We start from the raw sequence: 19,491 nt of genomic DNA, 5'->3' as shown, positions 1-19,491 counted from the left end.
CAGCAGGAAGGAAAGCAACTCTATTTTGCCTCCCGTGACGGCGGTGGTCCTAACCATCAGGATGGACTCTGAATGTGAATGCCATGAGTTGTGTGGATGTGTGGATGTTGTCTGGATGCATGGAAGAATGATTAAATAGTCTGCTATTGATGTTGATGGGAGTGGTAGAGAGATTGGTTGTAAGTAGTGTGGAATGTTGGAGTAGGAGTGTTTAGGTCTCTTTTGTTTTTTACTACAGCGAAGTACACTATTGTGTATGGAATATTTTGTATAGCAGGGTGTGAGGGTAAAATGGTATACCAGTTGTGGTGGGAACAGTACTTGGAGGACGGTTGATTAGCTTGTTACTGGTGGTCTGGAGCTGCAGTGTGGACCGGCCAAGGCAGCAATGCCAATACAACAGATTCCGGTGCTCTTTGGGAAGGGAAAGTACAGCGGTGGGTCCAGGCCGTGGAGTATGGGAAGGGTGCTGAGAAACAAAAGGGCTCGGTGTCCTTCCAGCCTGCGACTCATCCCAAAGGATGAACGCAGTGGGGCTAGGATTAGTAACCCCCCTCCGACATTGGTGCTGTGCAATGCCAGGTCTATTAATAATAAAACAATGGTCCTTAGGGACTTCATTACGGAACAACAGGCTGACCTGGCTTGCGTGACTGAGACCTGGGTGCGGAAAGGGGAGACTGTAGCTCTCTCCCAGCTTGCCCCACCGGGGTTTTCGGTCCTACATCAATCACGGACTAGGGGGCGGGGGGGAGTGGTGATATTTGTACGAGAGGCTTACTCCTTCAGGGCGCTCCCTACGGTGGAGATTGTGGGCTTAGAGTGTGTTGGCCTGGTGCTGGAGGCCGAGGAGAGTTTGGCAATCTGGCTGGTGTATCGTCCGCCTAACGCACCGGCCAGTTCCGCAGGGCCTGCAAGACGGACCTCTTCTGCCAGGCTTTTGAGTAGGAGCTGCCGCCACCACTACCACCGAGCAACTGCAGAGCAGCTCCGCCGGGTTGGGCCGACTGGCCATCTGGAACATCTTGGCCCATGGCATCCCCCCTCTTTGATCCCATCGTGATATACAATAGGGAGTGAGTATTTTAGTCGTGGATGTATCCTGTAAGATGTGAGTTTTTGACCTAATTGTTTTAACTTGTTCTATTTCTATTGCACTTTTGTGCCTTAATTGTTTAAATCCTGTTGTATTTTATTGCACAGTTGTGCCTATGTAAGCCGCCCTGAGCCCACATGCGGGGAGGGCGGGGTATAAATGAAAATAAATAAATAAATAAATAAATACAGGCCCCGAGGAACTGCATAAGGTCCTGCAGGGCCCTGATCTCCTCCGGGAGCTCATTCCACCAGGTAGGGGCCGCCACTGAGAAGGATCTGGCCCTGGTCACAGCAAGCTTTGCCTCCCGGGGGCCTGGAATCACCAGGCGGTGTTGTGTCCCCGACCAAAGTGCTCTTGGGGGTATATACGGGAAAAGGCGGTCCCTCAGGTAGGTCGGACCCTGGGCATGTAGGGCTTTAAAGGTAAGTACCAGCACTTTGAAGCGGATTCGGTATGCTATTGGCAGCCAGTGCAGCGCTTTCAACCCAGGCCGGATGTGCTCCCACTTGGGGAGACCCATCAACAGCCTGGCCGCCACATTCTGCACTAGCTGCAGTTTCCGGATCTGCGACAAAGGCAGCTCCATGTAGAGAGCGTTACAGTAGTCTAACCTTGAGGTGACTGTCGCATGGATCACTGTGGCCAGGTCATCACGGTCGAGGAAGGGAACCAACTGCCGAATCTGCCTAAGATGGTAAAATGCAGATCTGGCAGTGGCTGCCACCTGGGCCTCCATAGTTAAGGAGGGATCCAGGAGCACTCCCAAACTCCTAACCTCTGACGCTGGCACCAACGGCACCCCATCGAAGGTTGGGAGAGGGATCCCCAACCCCGAACCATTCTGACTCAGGCACAGGACCTCCGTCTTCGCTGGGTTTAGTATCAGCTGGCTCAGCCTGTGCCACCCAGCCACGGCCTGTAATGCCCGGTTCAGATCTTCTGGGTCAGAGCCCGACCGGCTGCCCAACATCAAATACAGCTGGGTGTCATCTGCATATTGATGACAACCCAGAACATACCTCCTGGCAATCTGGGCGAGGGGGCGCATGTAGATGTTAAACATCGGGGAAAGCACTGCCCCTTGAGGCACACCACACTCAAGTGGGTGCCTCCGGGACTGCTTTTCCCCTATCACCACCCTCTGTCCCCGGCCTTGGAGAAAAGAGGCAAGCCATTGAAGAGCGAGCTCCTGTATCCCCACATCGGCAAGACGGTGGGTCAGCAACTGGTGGTCGACCATATCAAATGTAGCCGACAGATCTAATAACAACAGTGGCGCCACACCACCTCGATCCAGATGCCTCCGGAGGTCGTCAGTAAGGGCAATCAGCGCCATCTCCATCCTATGACCAGGGCAAAAGCCAGACTGGAGCGGATCAAGGAATTTAGAATAGATGCAACCATTGTATGTAACGCCCACTCTTAATTTCATTTGTGTATTTTCTGGAGTTATAATTTGGGGTAGTATGCTTTATTTTTTCCTTCCTTTGATTCTGTATTTCAGAAAACTGACTATAATGTCTCTTCCCCAAACATAAATGCAGTCACAATATTTTCTTGGAGTTGTTTTCATAATATAGAGCATAACTTCGAGCTGTCAAGGGTTCCACTGAAAGGTTTCTCTTTTTCTCTCTCCCTCCTCCAGTGGAACCTGGTTTGTGCCTCCAGAACGTTGAAGCAGATGGCTCAGTCATTGTACATGGCCGGAATACTGCTGGGAGGCATTGTGTTTGGAGGCCTCTCGGACAGGTGAGGTGGGTGCCATGTACTGTGGGTGACGCTTACTGATGGATGGTAAAGAAACTATCGTGCAGGGGGGGCTGTCTTGTTGAGCCTGTACGTGCTTTTGGAATTTTGAGAAAGGCGGGTGGGTGGCACAACAAAATGGTTGCCATGGGGACTTGAGGAGGCCCATAGCCAGAAAGGTTTCGGGAGGGGGGCACCAGGGGCACATGCCTATGTGACTTCTGACATCACAAAAAAAATCAAATAAAAGGGCAATGAGAAGAGCTGGAAAAAGGCCTCCTCCCTCCACCACTGGGCTGAGCAGCCAGTGTCACTTCTAGTGGGCTGGGGAAGGAAAAGAGGAGGAAGGCACAAGGAAATGGGACGTGCTGTCGGTGCTCAGAGCAGGCAGCAAGAGCTGTGGCGGCGACACTCCCTAGGAAAGGCAGCTGCGGGGGTTGCAGTGGCTGAGTTTTGGGCACCGAGACCGGGGACAGGGGTGGCCAGGCCTGGCCTTGGCCCCCCCATGCCATGGAGATATAAAAACTGAGCTGAGCAGGGGAAAGGAAGCTGAGGCAAAGTGGTCACGTTGCAGTGGCACCCACCCCAGTGCCTCACTGCGCCTGCGCAGCCAGCAGAGGATGGCCTGCCTCTGCAGCTAGCCTCCACCCCCTCCCTGCTACCATAGTGCCATGCTTAGGAGAGATGGATGCCAGCTAAGCCCAGCTGTGCTGCGAAAAAGAGATGTGGCAGCTCTTGAGGGCTTGGGAGGGAAGGGAGAGGGGGGACCTTAAGAAATGGGAAGTGAAGGGCAGGGTACATTTGGCAGGGGGCATCACTCTCAAATGCCCCCTGTGACTACGGGCCTGGATGATGCTTCCTGAGCTTTTCTGAAGCATCTCCTGGAGGCTGAGGAAAGCCATGACAGACTTATTGATGCTTTGAGAAGACATGTGGACACTACAAAACCCAGCTGCCATGGCACTCATCTGTGCCATGTTGGGGACCACTGCTATAGAAGTTTACAAACCCTAGTACGAACATTCAAGGCAGAGGGTCTTAAAAGTATGATATTTTTATCTATTCTTGTGGATTACTGTAATCCTGAAAAGTGCATGTTTTACACAAATTTTGCTCTCATCTGCACCTAGAAGAAATTCAAAAATTGATAAATATATTACAGTACTGAGGAAAAAAGCAAACTGTCTCTGTTGTAAGAGTCCTGTTAGACTCCTGCCAGCGGTAAAAACTCAAACAAAATTGGCCAAGTAGAATCAGCTATTTATTTTACTGCAGCGGAGCGATACTTTATTCGAATAAAGGTGACCCCACCAAAAGAATAACCAAGGGGGTCCACCTAAACGTTATGGCATTAGTTTTTATAGTATGCAATAAATGGCTTCTCCAGCACGTGCATTATAACTTCATGTAAGGTAAAGGTAAAGGTTCCCTTGCTCAAAAGCCAGTCGAATCCGACTCTAGGGGGTTCCTGCATCCCAAAGCCACACTGGGGGAAAATATAGGTATCTGCAGAGGTCTTATTATGCCCTGCCCTCTGAGGTATTTTTTTCACACCTGGAAAGGCTTTACTTCTACTCTCAGGGTAGCCTTCTGCCACCGCCTGACTTTTGTGTGGAATTGCCCACTGGGAGGGTCAGGACTCCCACCTTCCCTTCCCAGTTTGGAGGCCTTGCCTCTGTGTCTCCCACTTCTCAGCACCTGGTCACCACGGGGACAGTTTACAGCCTTGCGCGCCCCTAGAGGAATAGCCATTTGCCAACTGCCTCCCTTCCCCCGGTGCTCCTTTTAAAATAGTATGTCTGAGACAGTGGAGGTCTATATGGTACAGAGAACCACTGCCAGCTTCAAAAGTTATAAAGTATTTATTAAAAAGAAAATGTTTACAAGTATACTTTTAGCATAGCACCAGACTGAGCAAGGGATACAAAAGAAATTGGTAAAATGCAAATCCTCTGTCCCTCTCTCTATACATGCCCCATCAGATGCTAAAATACGACAGGCTCCTTAAGCTTAGGAAGTTACAAATCCCTACAGAGTCACCATTACCTTGAAGCTTGTTTCAGCTGTCCAGGCCAACCAAATGGTCAATGGTGGCCTTGTCAAAGGAGAGGTCTGTGTGCACTCCTGGACACAGCACCTGAGGAAAAGAGAGCTACTTCCTCCTGCAAGGAGGTTTTATCATATCTATTACTCCACCCACTGACCAGGTCACACCAGGTCAAAGAGGCATTTACTGGTGATCTCTCAGAATCTCCTTCTTGCTGTCCCTCTAGCATTTGTTCCCTGCTTGGGGGAAGGGAGAGAAACTGAACCCTCCTATTGTCTCTAGCTAGAACCATTAGCATATGTATAAAGGTAAGCTGAAAGGCAATTGGATTGACCCAGCATGGGGGAAAAACAGCTCACGATGGCAATTTCGGGGTAGGAAAAGGACATGAAGAGAAAGAGTTAAATGGCAAATCTAACTGGGATAGGTTACCCAGAAAGCTTCCATGCCGGAATAAAGATTCAGCCCTGGGTTTCCCAGATCCTAGTCCAACACGATGCACATTTTCAGGAGCAAATATGAATAAGAAAAATTGGCTTGAGAGTGGTTTGCCTCCCCGTTCAGCCAATTAATTTAATCTCTTAAATCTCTCTTCCCTCTTCCTCTGTCTTCTCGCAGGTTTGGGCGCCGGTCACTTATCATCTGGTGTTACCTCCAGATGGCTGTCATGGGTTCAGCCACAGCCTTCGCTCCCAGTTTCAGCTTCTACTGTGCTTTCCGCTTTCTGACGGGAATGGCCTTCTCAGGAATCGTCATGAATGGTGTCTCCCTGTGTGAGTAACAATCACTCTCTCATCAACTTCTGTATAGCAATGAAAAGGAGAAATTTTCCTGCTGCTGTTGAGGCTACCAGTTCAGCACAGTGGCAATGGGGCTTTCAGATGGTGGGTTTCCCCACACTGTTTCAGTCCTCTGCAGCAGAAAGCCCCCCCCCCAAACCTGGAGACTCTGGCATTGAAAGCTGGTTTCAACAGAGCTGAGTCCTGCTCAGCATTTCATAAAAGCTGCTTTGCCATATCAGATCCACCACAACATGCCATGTCCAACAAGTATCTTTAACAACTAGGGTTGCCAGCTCCAGGTTGGGAAACACCTGGTGATTTTGGGGGTGGAGCCTGAAAAAGGTGGGGTTTGGGGAAGGGAGGGACTTCAGTGAGGTATAATGCCACAGAGTCCACCTTGCAAAGCAGCCATTTTCTCCAAGTGAACTGATTTCTGACGCCTGGAGATCAGATGTAATAGCATGAGATCTCCAGCCACCATCTGGAGGTTGGTAACCCTGAAAATGCTGTTTTCTTCACACACAAGCATTATTCCAGAATATACCACTGGAAGGGGTCATGTTCTTCAGACTCTTATGGGAGCATCTCCTAACCATTAGCACCACTTAAGGAAATATCAGTGGCCTCTTCTGGGCCCTCAACGTGGAAAAGGGATGGTTAGCCAGAAGCCACAACATTGATATTCTACTGTCATAGACTTCGAGAGAAATAACCTAGTAACCCAGAACTAAGCATCATGTTATTCAGTGGGCTTACTCCCAGGAAAGTGTCCTTAGGATTGCAACCCCTGACTCCAACTCGCTGAAAATAATCAACCCATTCCAAGTACTGTGACAGGAATTTCACAGCAGTCGATTGATTACCCAGGCTTTTCTTTTCTTTCCTGGCTGGTTTTGTAGTTTGGATTGGTTGGGTTAGTTGTTGGAAATTTACAGTTGTGTTTTCAGTGTGATTTTAACTGAGATGAGCTGCTTTGTAATCTTGTATTAGGACCAAACTAGATGTGCTGATTCTCAAAGAGTTGGGTCTGGGTTCCCTGCAGCAACACAAGGCTGTGTGGGGGAAAGAGAGGGGGGGGGGGAGGAAGGGAGAGAGAATGTGCATTTGGGCTTGGAATGCCACCACAGGAAAAGAAAAGGCTACTTCCTCCCCCCCATCCATTTTCCTGCACAGAAACAGTGCTGGGGGGAGGTATTTCCCCACTCCTGTTGCTCCATGGGGAAATAACTCCCCTCCCTGTATAATTTCAGCACAGGGAAAAGGGGGGGAGGAGGCAGGAGTCGTCTTCCCACCTGTGGCAGCATTCCAAGCCAAAGCAGATTCTCCTTTTAAAAAAACCAACTCTTTGAAAATCAGTATGTTTAGTTGGGCCCTGAGATACCAAAGTGGCATATAAACATTTAAAGTAAATACATTTTATTTTTCTCAACCCCACTTCCTTATGCAGCTGTGGAATGGACACCCACAAAGACGCGAGCAATTGTGGGCACGTTGTATGGCTATGCCTACACCACTGGACAGTTCATCTTGGCAGGCGTGGCGTACCTGATCCAGGACTGGCGCTGGCTTCAGCTCACTGTCTCTCTGCCTTATTTCATCTTCTTTTTCTACTCCTGGTAAAGCCTAAGCGTAGCTGTTTTAATTCCCCACAATTCCCCTTGTGACAGTCGCCTCCCTGACCCTTCTGAAAGTCTCTCATTTCCTGGTACAGCTCTTTTTTTGTCCTGAGGTACTGTTCCCCCCTCCAAGTATGGTAACGTGGCTAAATGGAGAGCTGTATATATGCTGCAGGTGCACAGAAAAGATGTAGCATGTGGCGTTTGCTGGCTGGGAAAAAATCAGCTTCCTAAGAACCGCGTTTAAAAAACAAGTTTCTAGCCCCTATGATTACGAGGCTTCAGAAGTATGTGAGCACTGTTTAGTGAAGGAATTGCTGCCACAAAGACTTTGGATCAGACATGCCTTGTGAGTTAACAGGAAATAGAGAGTGAGTATAAAATGGCAGTTTTCATAGTAGAAGATGGTACACAGTGGGGTACCGCAGGGCTCAGTAGGTCCAGTGCTCTTTAACTTGTTCATTAATTGGCGGTGAAAACCAGAGGAATTGAGAGGTGCTCCAGAGGGATCTGTCAAGGCTGGGCAAAGGGCATCAGTGTTGCAAATGAGGTTCAATGTGGGCAAGTGCAAAGTACTGCACATTGGAGCCAGAAATCCTAACTATAAATATACATTGATGGGGTCTGAATTGGCAGTTTTGACCAGGAAAGACATCTTGGAGTTGTGGTAGATAACTCACTGAAAATGTTGACTCAACTGCAATAAAAAAGGCAAATGCTATGCTGGGAATTATTAGGAAGGGTGCTGAAAACAAACCAGCCAGTATCATAATGCCCCTGTATAAATTCATGGTGCAGCCTCATTTGGAATACTGTGTAAAGTTCTGGTCACTGCATCTCAAAAAAGATATAGCATTAAAAAAGGTGCAGAAAAGGGGATGGAACCCCTTCCCTTTGAAGGAAGGTTAAATAGGTTAGGACTCTTTAGCTTGGAGAAATGACAACTGAGGGGTGACCTGATAGAGGTTTACAAAATTATGCAAGGGATAGAGAAGGTAGAGAAAGAAGTACTTTTCTCCCTTTCTCACCATACAAGAACTCATGGGCACTCAATGAAATTAATGAGCAGGAGGTTTAGAACAGATAAAAGGAAGTACTTCTTCACCCAAGGGTAATTAACATCTGGAATTCACTGCCACAGGAAGTGGTGGCGGTTACAAGCATAGACAGTTTCAAGACGGGATTAGATAAACATATGAAGCAGAGGTCCATCAGTGGCTATTAGCCGCAAGGTATAGACAGGAACTCTCAGTCTGGGGCAGTGATACTCTGTTTTCTTGGTGAGCAACAGTGGGAGGGCTTCTGAAGTTCTGGCCCCGCTGGTGGACCTCCTGGTGGCACTTGGGCTTTGGCCACTATGTGACACAGAGTGTTGCACTGGATGGGCCACTGGCCTGATCCAACATGGCTTCTCTTATGTTCCCTTCTGAGAACTCAATCCTCAGGTGTGCACTGGCCAATTCAGATTGGGACTGTGTCATGTGGGAAGAGGGGGCTTAAACTTCCCCACCCCACCATTTTCCCATCTTGAAACAGTCCCAGGGAGCCCTTATTTGCCTCATTGGGGGAATTCACCTGTAATCATCAGTATGTATTTATTTAAAATATTTATGAGCCCACCTTTCTCCCCGGGCATCCCAAGACCCAAGGCAGGTAACTACAGTATGAAAAATAATATAATTCCATTTGATAAAACAAATATTAAATCAACAAAACTTAAAACAAATTATGCCCTAACCAACAAAGTATTTCCTCTTTGCCAGGCTCAAGCTGGCTCAAAAGCTCTCTTGCACAGCTGTTTTATAGCCTCACCAGAGAGCCAGGAGGGTAGGAGGCCCACTAAAACAGCCCAAGCCCAGGCCATGGCAAAATGTGCTTTAGGCAACAGTGGCACTGATAATAGACATAGCTGGGAAGAACAGAGCTACCACATGGCAACAAGCAGACAGAGGCAGTTCTTGACGTATGTGGGCCCCAGGTCATGAAGGGCTTTAAAGGTGAGCACCATCATCTTAAACTGGACAAGGAAACTAATTAGCAGCAAATGTGAGGGACCTCAAAATATGAGTGATATGGTCCCACCAGCTATCCCAGGATAACAAATGGGCTGCTATATTTATGCCACCAGCATTTTCCAGACTGTCTTCAAGGGCAGCCCCATGCAGAATGTGATATGCAGGGAATTCAGACCCCTGTGTATGATGGAAAGTGAAGGTATGTTCCCACCTCACCTCCAAACATCTACATAGGAGTTCAACGTTTGAACTCAGCATATGTGACTACAGATCATATAGTCATTAGTTTCTCAAATGAAATCATTGACCCCCTCCCCCACCATGGAAATGTGCAAGACTGGAGCAAGAGTCATGCCACCATACACAGAAGGGCCAAATCACCTTCCTAGCACCTGCTTTGCCTGACTAAGCTGACCTGGGGTGATAAAAAAATTCACTCAAGGCTGACTCAGTATGGTCCTTCTGCACATGCAAGTCAACCCAAATGAAAAAACCCCACACATTCATTTGAATCAGCCCCACTTTACAAGTGACTGAAAACATTTGATTTAGGTAGATTTGCCAACCTCCAGGCACTGGCTGGAGACCTCTCACTAGTACAACTGATCTCTGGGTGACACAGATCGTTTCACCTGGAGAAAATGGCTGCTTTAGAAGGTGGGCTCTATGGCATTATACCCCACTGAAGTCCCTCCCCTCCCTAAACCCCACTCTCCTCAGGCTGCACCCCCAAAATCTCCAGGTATTACCCAAGTCAGACCTGGCAACTACACATTATGATTTGTAATATTGGATTCTCCCAAGATGATACTTACTGACTGAGACAGTTAGATGTCAGGAACCAGAGAATTTGTTTCCCAAGCACCTAGGACCTTGGCATGGGGTGAGAAAGGGCTTCAGTGTTCCTTTCATACCATTTTCCTGATCCCAAATGGCCTGGAGGGCACAGTTTGCTCCACTGGTGCAGGGGGAGGCTGTATGTATAGCCCATCAGTACACATGCTTCCCCTGTAACAGGGGTAAAATAACACATCCCCAGCGCTGTTCTGAGTCAAGAAAATGGCTTGGGAAGAAGGCTGATGCTGCTCCCCCCCACCCCACCCCGCAGTCTCAATCTGAAATGGGCTCCTGTCCACATGGGAAATTGGTTCACAGCAACTGCTGACTGACATGAATGAATGAATGAATGAATGAATGAGGGGAGGGGAGGACCCAGCGCACGCGGGGGGGGGGGGGGAAATCATGTTACAAACTGTAATGTGTAATTTGGGATGAAAGCTGGTTGCCTAGAATCTGCATCTTTTCTGTCTTCCATCTTTCCATCATCCAGGTGGTTTGCTGAATCTGCCCGCTGGCTGGTGATGGTTGGGAAGCAGGACCAGGCTGTAAAGGAGCTCAAGAGGGTGGCCAGGATCAATAGAAAGAAGGAAGCTGGTGACAAGCTAAACATTGAGGTGAATTCTGCAGGCATAGAGGATGTGGAATATTTGTTGGCAGCCAAGGTAGTCTGTGTTCCCATGGCGAGATTGCAGAAGGATGGAACCTTGATTACGAATCTTGACACTGTTCATTAAACACAAAAGGCAAGGTTCTAATCTGTGAAGATGTGCTTCAAATCAAGGTGACTACATGCAGTCTTGGAACCTGGTGAAGGTAGGGTTGCCAACCTCCTGGTGGTGGCTGGAGATCTCCTGGGATTACAACTGATCTCCAGGCTTTTTTGATTTTGGAAAGAGACAGGGAAGCTCAAGTCCTGTGCTTTAGGGTTGAGATCTTAGTCTTCTCATCCGATCCTCATCCTATCCAGCCATCTCCAAGGCAAATGCCTATTTTCTGTTCCCTGTCTCCAATCAATCAGCATCCTGATTTTTGCGTTTTGGAAATGTCTTATTAAAATTATTGCTAGTGCTGTCTTCTCTGAACAGCTCTTCTATTGGGCCTCTGGAAGTTAAATCTCAAAGTGAGCTGGTGGATTCATGTAGTTTCTGGTGCACACATGTGTAAAACACACATGAACACAAAGCTGCTGTGTAGTCCACAGCCTGCTGAGGCATATTTTTGATAACAAATTGGAGAAAGATGATCTTTTTGTCCTGTATTTCTTTAACTGAATGATCTACTACCTCCTTGGCCATTCAGACTGTGAAGGACAGACTATAAAGGGCAAGGATCCCCAAACTGGTGCCGACCAAGTGTTTTGAGAAAGTAGGTGGGGTTCTTACCCAGCAGATCTTCTGATTGGCCACTGAAGATCTGATTGGCTATGCAGATTAAAATAACATTTTTTAAAATTAAAATAACATTGTTTTATTGGTAGCTGCCACCACAGTGTTTCTTTTATTCTCCCCATCCCTCTTTCTCAGTGTATTTTTAAATTACCCTTCTTCTCCCCTACCCTTGGGCTTCCTCTGTGTGCATGCTCTCCCTACTGTGGCAGCCATTTTGTGGATGGATCCACCTCCTACAGCAGCCTTTTTTTGGTTGTGCCCACCGCCCTGTGTCAGAATTCAAAGGTTTCCACAGGCTCAAAAAGGTTGGAGACCCCTGATATAGGGTGCTACTGCAATATCCCTGTTTTTGTTTTACATTTTGTTTACGAAATGTTGGAGGGCATGTGGTATGAAATCAAGCTTTCCACCAATATGTTTTTAAAAAAACGTATCCTCAAAATAGCTCTGGTGTATATCATTAGTCTCTTTCCTTCTGCACCCCCACCACAGACCTTGAGGTCCAATATGAAGGAAGAAATAGCCACAGTGAAATCTAACTACACAATCACTGACTTGGTGCGGACACCCACCATGCGCCGGATTTCTTGCTGCCTCTGTTTTGTGTGGTGAGTTGTAGTTCAGAGGTCTAGAAATGTTTGTGGGCTGCCAGGGTCCATGTTTAGGGGAGGGTACAATTAAGGGTGAGCTGAGCCTAAGCGTATAAACAGATGGAACAAATATCTTTGGTCTTCATCTTTCTCCTTATTCTCCTTCTCATTTGGTTTCAAAGACTGTATTGATATTGTTTCCTTCACTCCGTCCAAAATAAAAAGCTTACTCTTTTGTACATTAATCCTAGTTCTGATGCTGTCTGGTTAATAGAAAGGTGCTTTTCTACTCTCAGTAAGTCATTCTCTCCACTGACCCACGTATAGGCATCGTCTTAGAAGTCTCAGTGATGGCATTTGATGCATTCATCCTGTCTTAAAGATTGTAGTAGCAGTTCTAGCGTATGTATAAAAGGGGGCTCAATGGACACCCATGTCTAAGTCCCTTATGAGTGTGGGAAAAAGGGGCCTCTATGTCCCTCTACATTGGGTTGTACCCTTGGGTCAAGGTCCAACGCTTTAAATAAGGCGATCAAGGATTATGGAGAACCACACCATTCCAATAAGCTCCACAGAAAATTGTGAGTTACCCTGTTGAAGGCCTTACTCTGGCCTGGTTGAAACAACCACTGCCATTTCTTATCCCACCCCACAATTTCAAAAGCCTGGTGAAAGGTACACACCATATGCTTCAATTTCCTCCCTGGTACACCACTAGCTTGTCCAGGACCGACAATCTTAGCAACCAACGTCTTTAATCGAATCCGACTCTAGGGTTGCAGTACTCATCTCCGTTTCAAAGCCAAAGAGCCAGCGCTGTCTGAAGACGTTTCCGTGGTCATGTGGCCGGCATGACTAAACACCAAGGCGCACGGAACACTGTTACCTTCCCACTGAAGTGGTACCTATTTATCTACTTGCAATTTCTTGCTTTCGAACTGCTAGGTTGGCAGGAGCTGGAACTAGAGACGGGAGCTCACTCCGTCATGCGGCACCTGGGTCTCGAACTGCTGAACTACCGACCTTCCATAGCCTGCAGTTCAGCGTTCCCCCTGTAAGAATCAGTTAATTCCAGTTAGTTTTACAAGAGGTTGTGCAAACTTAATGATTAAAATTATAGTTAGCCTGGTACCCCAATCCAGTTGGCTCCTTTATTTATTACACCTCATTATGGTGATTTATAAATTACAGCAGATCCCTTTTTTGCATCCATTGGAAATATGACTTTTTGGGTTTCAGGGACCTCTTTCCCACCTTTCTGCCCCCAAAACACTGGCTTTAATTGAAAACCTGATTTTTCCTGACTCATAGAAAGCAGGGAAATATCAGGAAGTCCCTAAGGCCTCTGTTTGATTTCCCATTCCCCACCCAGCTAGGGGGGCTCCATTTTCCCCTCCAAATGTAGGGGGGGGAGCCTTATGAACAAAGAGGAGGGAAAATATCCTCAGAAAACAAGTTTAAAATAGTGAAGATATCAGGAAAAACTGTACTCACTATCAGGAGCTCCAAGCAAGCATCTCCTCCCTTCAGTTACAGCTGCTGACTTCAGGGCTAAGGTGAGTGTAAAGTCTAGGGCCTATCTGAGTGTAAAGTCTAGGGCCTATCTATATTGCCAATTTATATTCTTTTACATATGTTTACTTTTATTATTTCAATTTATTATTTCAATATTATAAATTTTAAAAAATGTTTAATTGTCATGGCTTCCCTAGGCAATCTTGAGAACTTGAGTGAGGTCCTCTTAGGTTCTTAGTCCTCCCTTTCAGACCTGCTGTCCTCTGGGTTCCTTTTAAATTATATGGACATACATACAAAGCTGCTTTATTGTGAGAGAGACCATAAGTACATCTAGCCCAGTGTTATTCTATTCTACCAAGAAATCATTTTCCAGGCAGAGAGAAGCCTTTCCCTACACCTGCTTATAAGAACCTTGATCTGAAGATGCTTGACGCTTAAACTAGGCTGTAGTCCAGATGTGCTGTTAAACGTTACACTTTGCCAGAATTAGGTAAAGCCTATGTACTGTCTTCCATCTTAAGGTTCTCTACCAGTTTTGCCTATTACGGGCTGGTCATGGACCTGCAGAACTTTGGTGTGAGCATCTACTTGGTCCAGATGATTTTTGGAGCTGTTGACTTCCCGGCCAAGACCATCTCAGTACTCACAATCAGTTTCATTGGGCGCCGGTTCACACAGGCTGTGGCACTCATCCTCGCTGGGATAGCTATCCTAGCTAACATCTTCATTCCGCAAGGTGAGATGTATTCTGTGGCTCCCCTTTCACCTAGCTGGAGGATGGTACTGTAGCTTTGGGTTTAACAGCTTGTGTCATATGACACAAGGGGCCCAATAGCCTTCTACCTCTCCATATAAACTTATGCCTATGGCCTGGCTCCACAGTCTGTACAACCTGTTGCTTTCAAGTCTAGTCATCCTTTCTTGCCTGACTACTGCTTGCTTTTGTTCCAGAGTAGAAGCCCCGACCTGGATAGCCCAGGCTAGCCTGATCTCAGATCTCAGAAGCTAAGCAGGGTCAGTCCTGGCTAGTATTTGGATGGGAGACCTCCAAGGAATACCAGGGGTGTGACACTGAGGCAGACAATGGCAAACCACCTTGAAACATCTCTTGCCTTGAAAACCCCACGGGATTGCCATAAGTCAGATGTGTCACTTGTCAGCACTTTCCACCACCACAAGCCTTATCCACATGAAGGGATAACACCATAGCTTCGCAAAGTATTTCTTTGAGAGGGCAACACTTGTCCTTAGAAAGTGAGATGAGCACACAGCTGCCTTATATTGAGTTAGACCATTGGTGTAGGAATTGAACTTGCAACCTTCTGCAAATACTGTACTACTGAGCCACAGGACTTCCCCTGGGATTCTGGAGAATGGTGGGATCTGTTCCCTACAACCCACTGGCGGTGGGGAGAGTGGCAAATGTATTCCTTGGTGTCCTGAGAATGGCAAATGTATTCCTTAGTGTCCTGTGGTTTTTCTTTTTTTTAACTCCAGATATGCAAATCCTCCGCACTGCCTTTGCAGTCTTCGGGAAGGGATGCTTGGCTGCCTCATTCAACTGTGTCTATTTATACACTGGAGAACTTTATCCAACAGTGCTCAGGTAAGAGAGGAGAAGTGAGAGTCATGCGTGCAGGTCAGAGGTTAGAGAGGACAGGTTGATGCCAAGCCAGAGAAGATATGTTCCCATCCGAAATGGCAGGCTCCCTTTTGTTTTCAGCAACCCTCTTCCGCAGATTAGAATCTCATGTTCAGTGTCCCCACAGGACATTTGACGCCATCCTACCTGCTTCTTCCACCTCTGTGTCTGTAACTGTCTGTACCCCATACCTATCTGCCTGTTCTCTCAGTACTCCATAACACTCATACTGTTTGGGCTAACAATTGGAGATGCTTCAACATTCATGTCTTACAGAGGAGCACTTAGAAAGAGTTCTGGTTTATGCAACAAGTCCAATCTTGCGCAATTCATCTTTGCAAAATATATCTTGATGTTGCTTCCCATGCTGGTATGACGGTATACAAAACAAAGCTCTATCCAAATAGGGGTACTGCAAACTTTAGAACCACAGGCGTCTTTATGGAATGAAGGTTAAACAGATGTCATTTGCAAGGAATGTAACTTAAACAAGCTCTGATCATGGTTCACACTTGACAAAGTGTCCAACTCTTAGTTGTGTGGCTTGGGCTCCATCTCTGTATACAATCACATAGGAGTGGTGCCCCAAGATTTTGTTCAGTGGCTTTGGAACCAAAAGAATTGGGGGGGGGGGGAGATCTGTTGAGTTCCTGTTTGGCTGGGTTCAGAGCCCCGCTGAGGACAGGCATACCCAAATCCATGAGGAAAAACAGAATTGCTGCAAACGTGCATACAATTTGAAAATAGTTGGCAATAATATAGAACAACAATATAATTTAGGCTTCTAAGATGTTTAATTCTTGATCTCAGCAAAAAGCGCCATCAAGATGACGTCGAGATGAGCAGAAACGCAGATATTACGAACTTCTCGAGTTTCTGGTTTTCATTCTGGTTTTTAATAACCACTTGAGACGTAGAGTTTAAGTATTGTTTTATTTACAGGATTTAGGAATTCCTTCTTGTGAAGTACTTGTATGAAGAGCATTAAAGAACTGTATGTATGAATTTTTACCACTAAATTACTTGAACCAGTGTTACAGTCCCCTATCATAAGTTGCAATCATTGTTGTTATTTTGATAGGAGAATTTGTTTGATAAAGAACTGTATCGAAACGAACGCTAGAACTCGAGAAGTTCGTAATATCTGCGTTTCTGCTCATCTCGACGTCATCTTGATGGCGCTTTTTGCTGAGATCAAGAATTAAACATCTTAGAAGCCTAAATTATATTGTTGTTCTATATTATTGCCAACTATTTTCAAATTGTATGCACGTTTGCAGCAATTCTGTTTTTCCTTGTGTAATCCAAATCCATACCTGCAATGTATGTTCATTTACCCAGGAACCTGAGGAGGCTGAGAGCTGAAGAGCAGCAAGTGACAGGTATTGCTTTGTTGACAAGACAGTGCCAGGTTCTGAGGTTTTGTACCACCCGCCAATCACAGAATGGAGGAGAGATAAGCTGTGGTACCCATCTGTTCCCCTCTGTGCCCATCCAAAGAAGCTCCGTGTGCTAAGCTCCTGCATCAGAGTCTCTGACAGTGGGGACTCAATGTATTGACCCTTTCTCACTCTGGTTCTTCTTTTCCTGAGTGCTCCATCTTGCTGTGTATCATCCTAGATGAGCCTCTTCTTGGCCCAGCATTCACTATCTGTCCTACTGAACAAGAACTGTTTTTATTCTGCTTCCATCAGAAATTCTATGCCTCTAGCAATACACTACCTATAAAGGTAAAGGTTCTGGTAAAGGTTCCCTTGCTCGAAAGCCAGTCGAATCCGACTCTAGGGTTGCGGTGCTCATCTTCGTTTCAAAGCCGAAGAGCCAGCACTGTCTGAAGACGTTTCCGTGGTCATGTGGCCAGCATGACTAAACACCAAGGTGCACGGAACGCTGTTACCTTCCCACCGGAGTGATACCTATTTATCTACTTGCAATTTCTTGCTTTCGAACTGCTAGGTTGGCAGGAGCTGGAACTAGAGACAGGAGCTCACCCTGTCTTGCGGCACCTGGGTCTCGAACTGCTGAACTACTGGCCTTCCACAGCCTGCAGTTCAGCGTCTTAACCACTTGAGCCACCGCAGCTCCTAACTATAACACTACCTATACTAATATATATATGTTGCCTTCCACACTTGCAGGCAGACTGGTATGGGTCTGAGTAACACCATGGCCCGCTTGGGTGGCATGATAGCCCCAGTGGTGAAGATGACGGGCGAGTATGTTCCCTTCCTGCCCCTGGTGATCTACGGGGTTGCTCCCATCGTGTCTGGCATAGCTGCTGCTTTCTTGCCGGAAACCCTCAATGTCCCACTGCCGGAAACTATAGAACAAGTTGAGATCCAGTGAGTACTCGGTGGCTGGGGAGTGCCACAAAGCATCTTGGGAAAGTGAAGGGTCTTAGTTTTTGGACAGCTGCATGGCTTATGCCTGCCAAACAACAGAATGAGCACAAGATGCCAGTGTCTTAAGAAATCTGAATTTGAGATGCTGAGGTAAAATTTCGCTTTCAAAATGTGAATGCCTCAACATTTGTCATTCTGCTCATTTTTATTTGCCAGTGGCCTAGTGGCAGCTGTAGCAGTAAAACATCATTTTATCAACCAACGATTATGGGAATGGGGAGTTAAGAAAGGGACCAGCAGGGTGTCTGTTGTCCTTCTTGCAAGCTTTCCAGGGGTATCTGGACAGTCCCTGTTGAGGACAGATCCAAACCAGATATGATGGAGTAAACCGTGGTTGTTTGTTCACATGTGCTTGTAGAAAGTGGTGAGTTGTGTATAGGATGTTCATATCAAAAAGGTGGCATGACTGAGGGGAACTGAACTTTCCTTTATCTTACTTCGCTGAAGTCCCTTGCTTCTGGTACTTCTCTCATTTTCAGTATCAGAGCTAGGCTGACTGAAAGGTTCTCACAGCCTCAGGTACAATAAGGTGGCAAGGGGATGGGGTTCATGTTCCCTTTGCCCACGTGTCTCTTCTATTGTAAAAATTAGGCCCTTCCATCACTTTTATATGTGAATAGGGCAGACACATTAATAAACAAAATGGCTGCCTGGTCATGTCGGTGTGGGCCACAGAATGCTGGATTAGTTAGACCTAAGGTATCCAGGTGTCCAGTATTGACCCAGACAGTCCAGTATTTTAACTGACTGTCCAGGGGAAAAAATGTGAAAAAATACAGGACATTTAAATGCTACTGCTGCTGCTGCTGCTGCAGTTTTGAGCTGGGGCTGGGCAAACAGCGCCCTTTGCCCTAGGAGGAGGGGGTGGAGTCTGGGAGGAGGGATGGAGCCTCAGTGTGTCTGGTATTTTTTAAAAAAATCTGACAACCCTAGCTGGAGCCTTGGTCTAATCAGTGTAGTCAGTTCTTACAGCTTTACAAAAACAACTGAATTTTATGGGCATTCTCTCTTATTAAGGTCTCGACTCCGGAAGGATGAAAAGAAACAGACAAGGGCTCTTCTCAGCTCCACCAAGCCTGAAACGGAAAAGGTTGCCAGTTAAGAAGAGAAAAGTCCTTTGTGGACTGGTTTTTTGGGGTTTTTTTGGACATTCAGTCCTTTGGTCCATGAGGCAAATTCTGTGGAAAGAGGCCAACACTATGGATTCTGGGACATTTTATAGATGGATTAGACAGCATAGGTGGATGGGATGGTCTATTGGACGGTCTGGATTCTGAGGAAAAGGGAGGGGTTTGATGGTGGCTTTGCTTTCTTTATGATTTCAAGTCACTTGGCCAATGACAGCATTTTTAAATCCACTGATGCTGGCAACCTCTAAATTCTGAAAGGTGTCCTTCCTTGGGGCTACTCTCCATGTACCCGGCAGCAGTTAATGGTTGAACACACACCCTAATTTGCTACCACTCAGCCACCCCTGAAAGGCTGAGGCTGACATGAACCCCTGACACATACCGTTAGCCATCCTCTATCATCTCAGCATCCTTTACCTCAGCTCACAGCATTTTAAGGCTTGATGAAGACAATCCAAACAGTGCTACTTGCCTTCTAATTAACACAAGTAGTTCCCCAGCACAAATATCAAAAGAAAACAATGCATGCCCTGACCTGGATAACCCAGGCAAGCCTGATATTGTCAGATCTTGGAAGCTAAGCAGCGTCAACTCTGGCAAGTACCTGGATGGGAGACCTCCTCGGAATACAGGAGGCGGGGGCAGGCTTTATTCAGCCACCTCTCTGAATATCCTC

At 46.7% G+C, this 19,491-nt stretch overlaps 1 protein-coding gene across 1 annotated transcript in view; it reads left to right on the top strand.

The window, feature by feature from the left end:
• The window catches only part of LOC107111026 (solute carrier family 22 member 6-A-like), a 21,729-nt gene extending 4,100 nt beyond the window's left edge, over nucleotides 1-17,629 (top strand). The window contains exons 2-9 of the mRNA XM_015411915.1: nucleotides 2,745-2,848; nucleotides 5,511-5,665; nucleotides 7,122-7,290; nucleotides 10,636-10,759; nucleotides 12,026-12,141; nucleotides 14,163-14,377; nucleotides 15,139-15,247; nucleotides 17,422-17,629. Of these exons, the coding sequence (XP_015267401.1) occupies nucleotides 2,745-2,848; nucleotides 5,511-5,665; nucleotides 7,122-7,290; nucleotides 10,636-10,759; nucleotides 12,026-12,141; nucleotides 14,163-14,377; nucleotides 15,139-15,247; nucleotides 17,422-17,629 (1,200 nt within the window). The remainder of the gene's footprint in view (nucleotides 1-2,744; nucleotides 2,849-5,510; nucleotides 5,666-7,121; nucleotides 7,291-10,635; nucleotides 10,760-12,025; nucleotides 12,142-14,162; nucleotides 14,378-15,138; nucleotides 15,248-17,421) is intronic.
• Nucleotides 17,630-19,491: the final 1,862 nt, after the last annotated feature.

The sequence above is a fragment of the Gekko japonicus genome, unplaced genomic scaffold (assembly GCF_001447785.1).
Source record: "Gekko japonicus isolate JY-2015 unplaced genomic scaffold, Gekko_japonicus_V1.1 scaffold563, whole genome shotgun sequence".
In the NCBI taxonomy this organism is placed as follows: Eukaryota; Metazoa; Chordata; class Lepidosauria; order Squamata; family Gekkonidae; genus Gekko; species Gekko japonicus.
The sequence above is the reverse complement of the archived record's forward strand: the minus strand, read 5'-3'. Positions and strand labels throughout refer to the sequence as shown.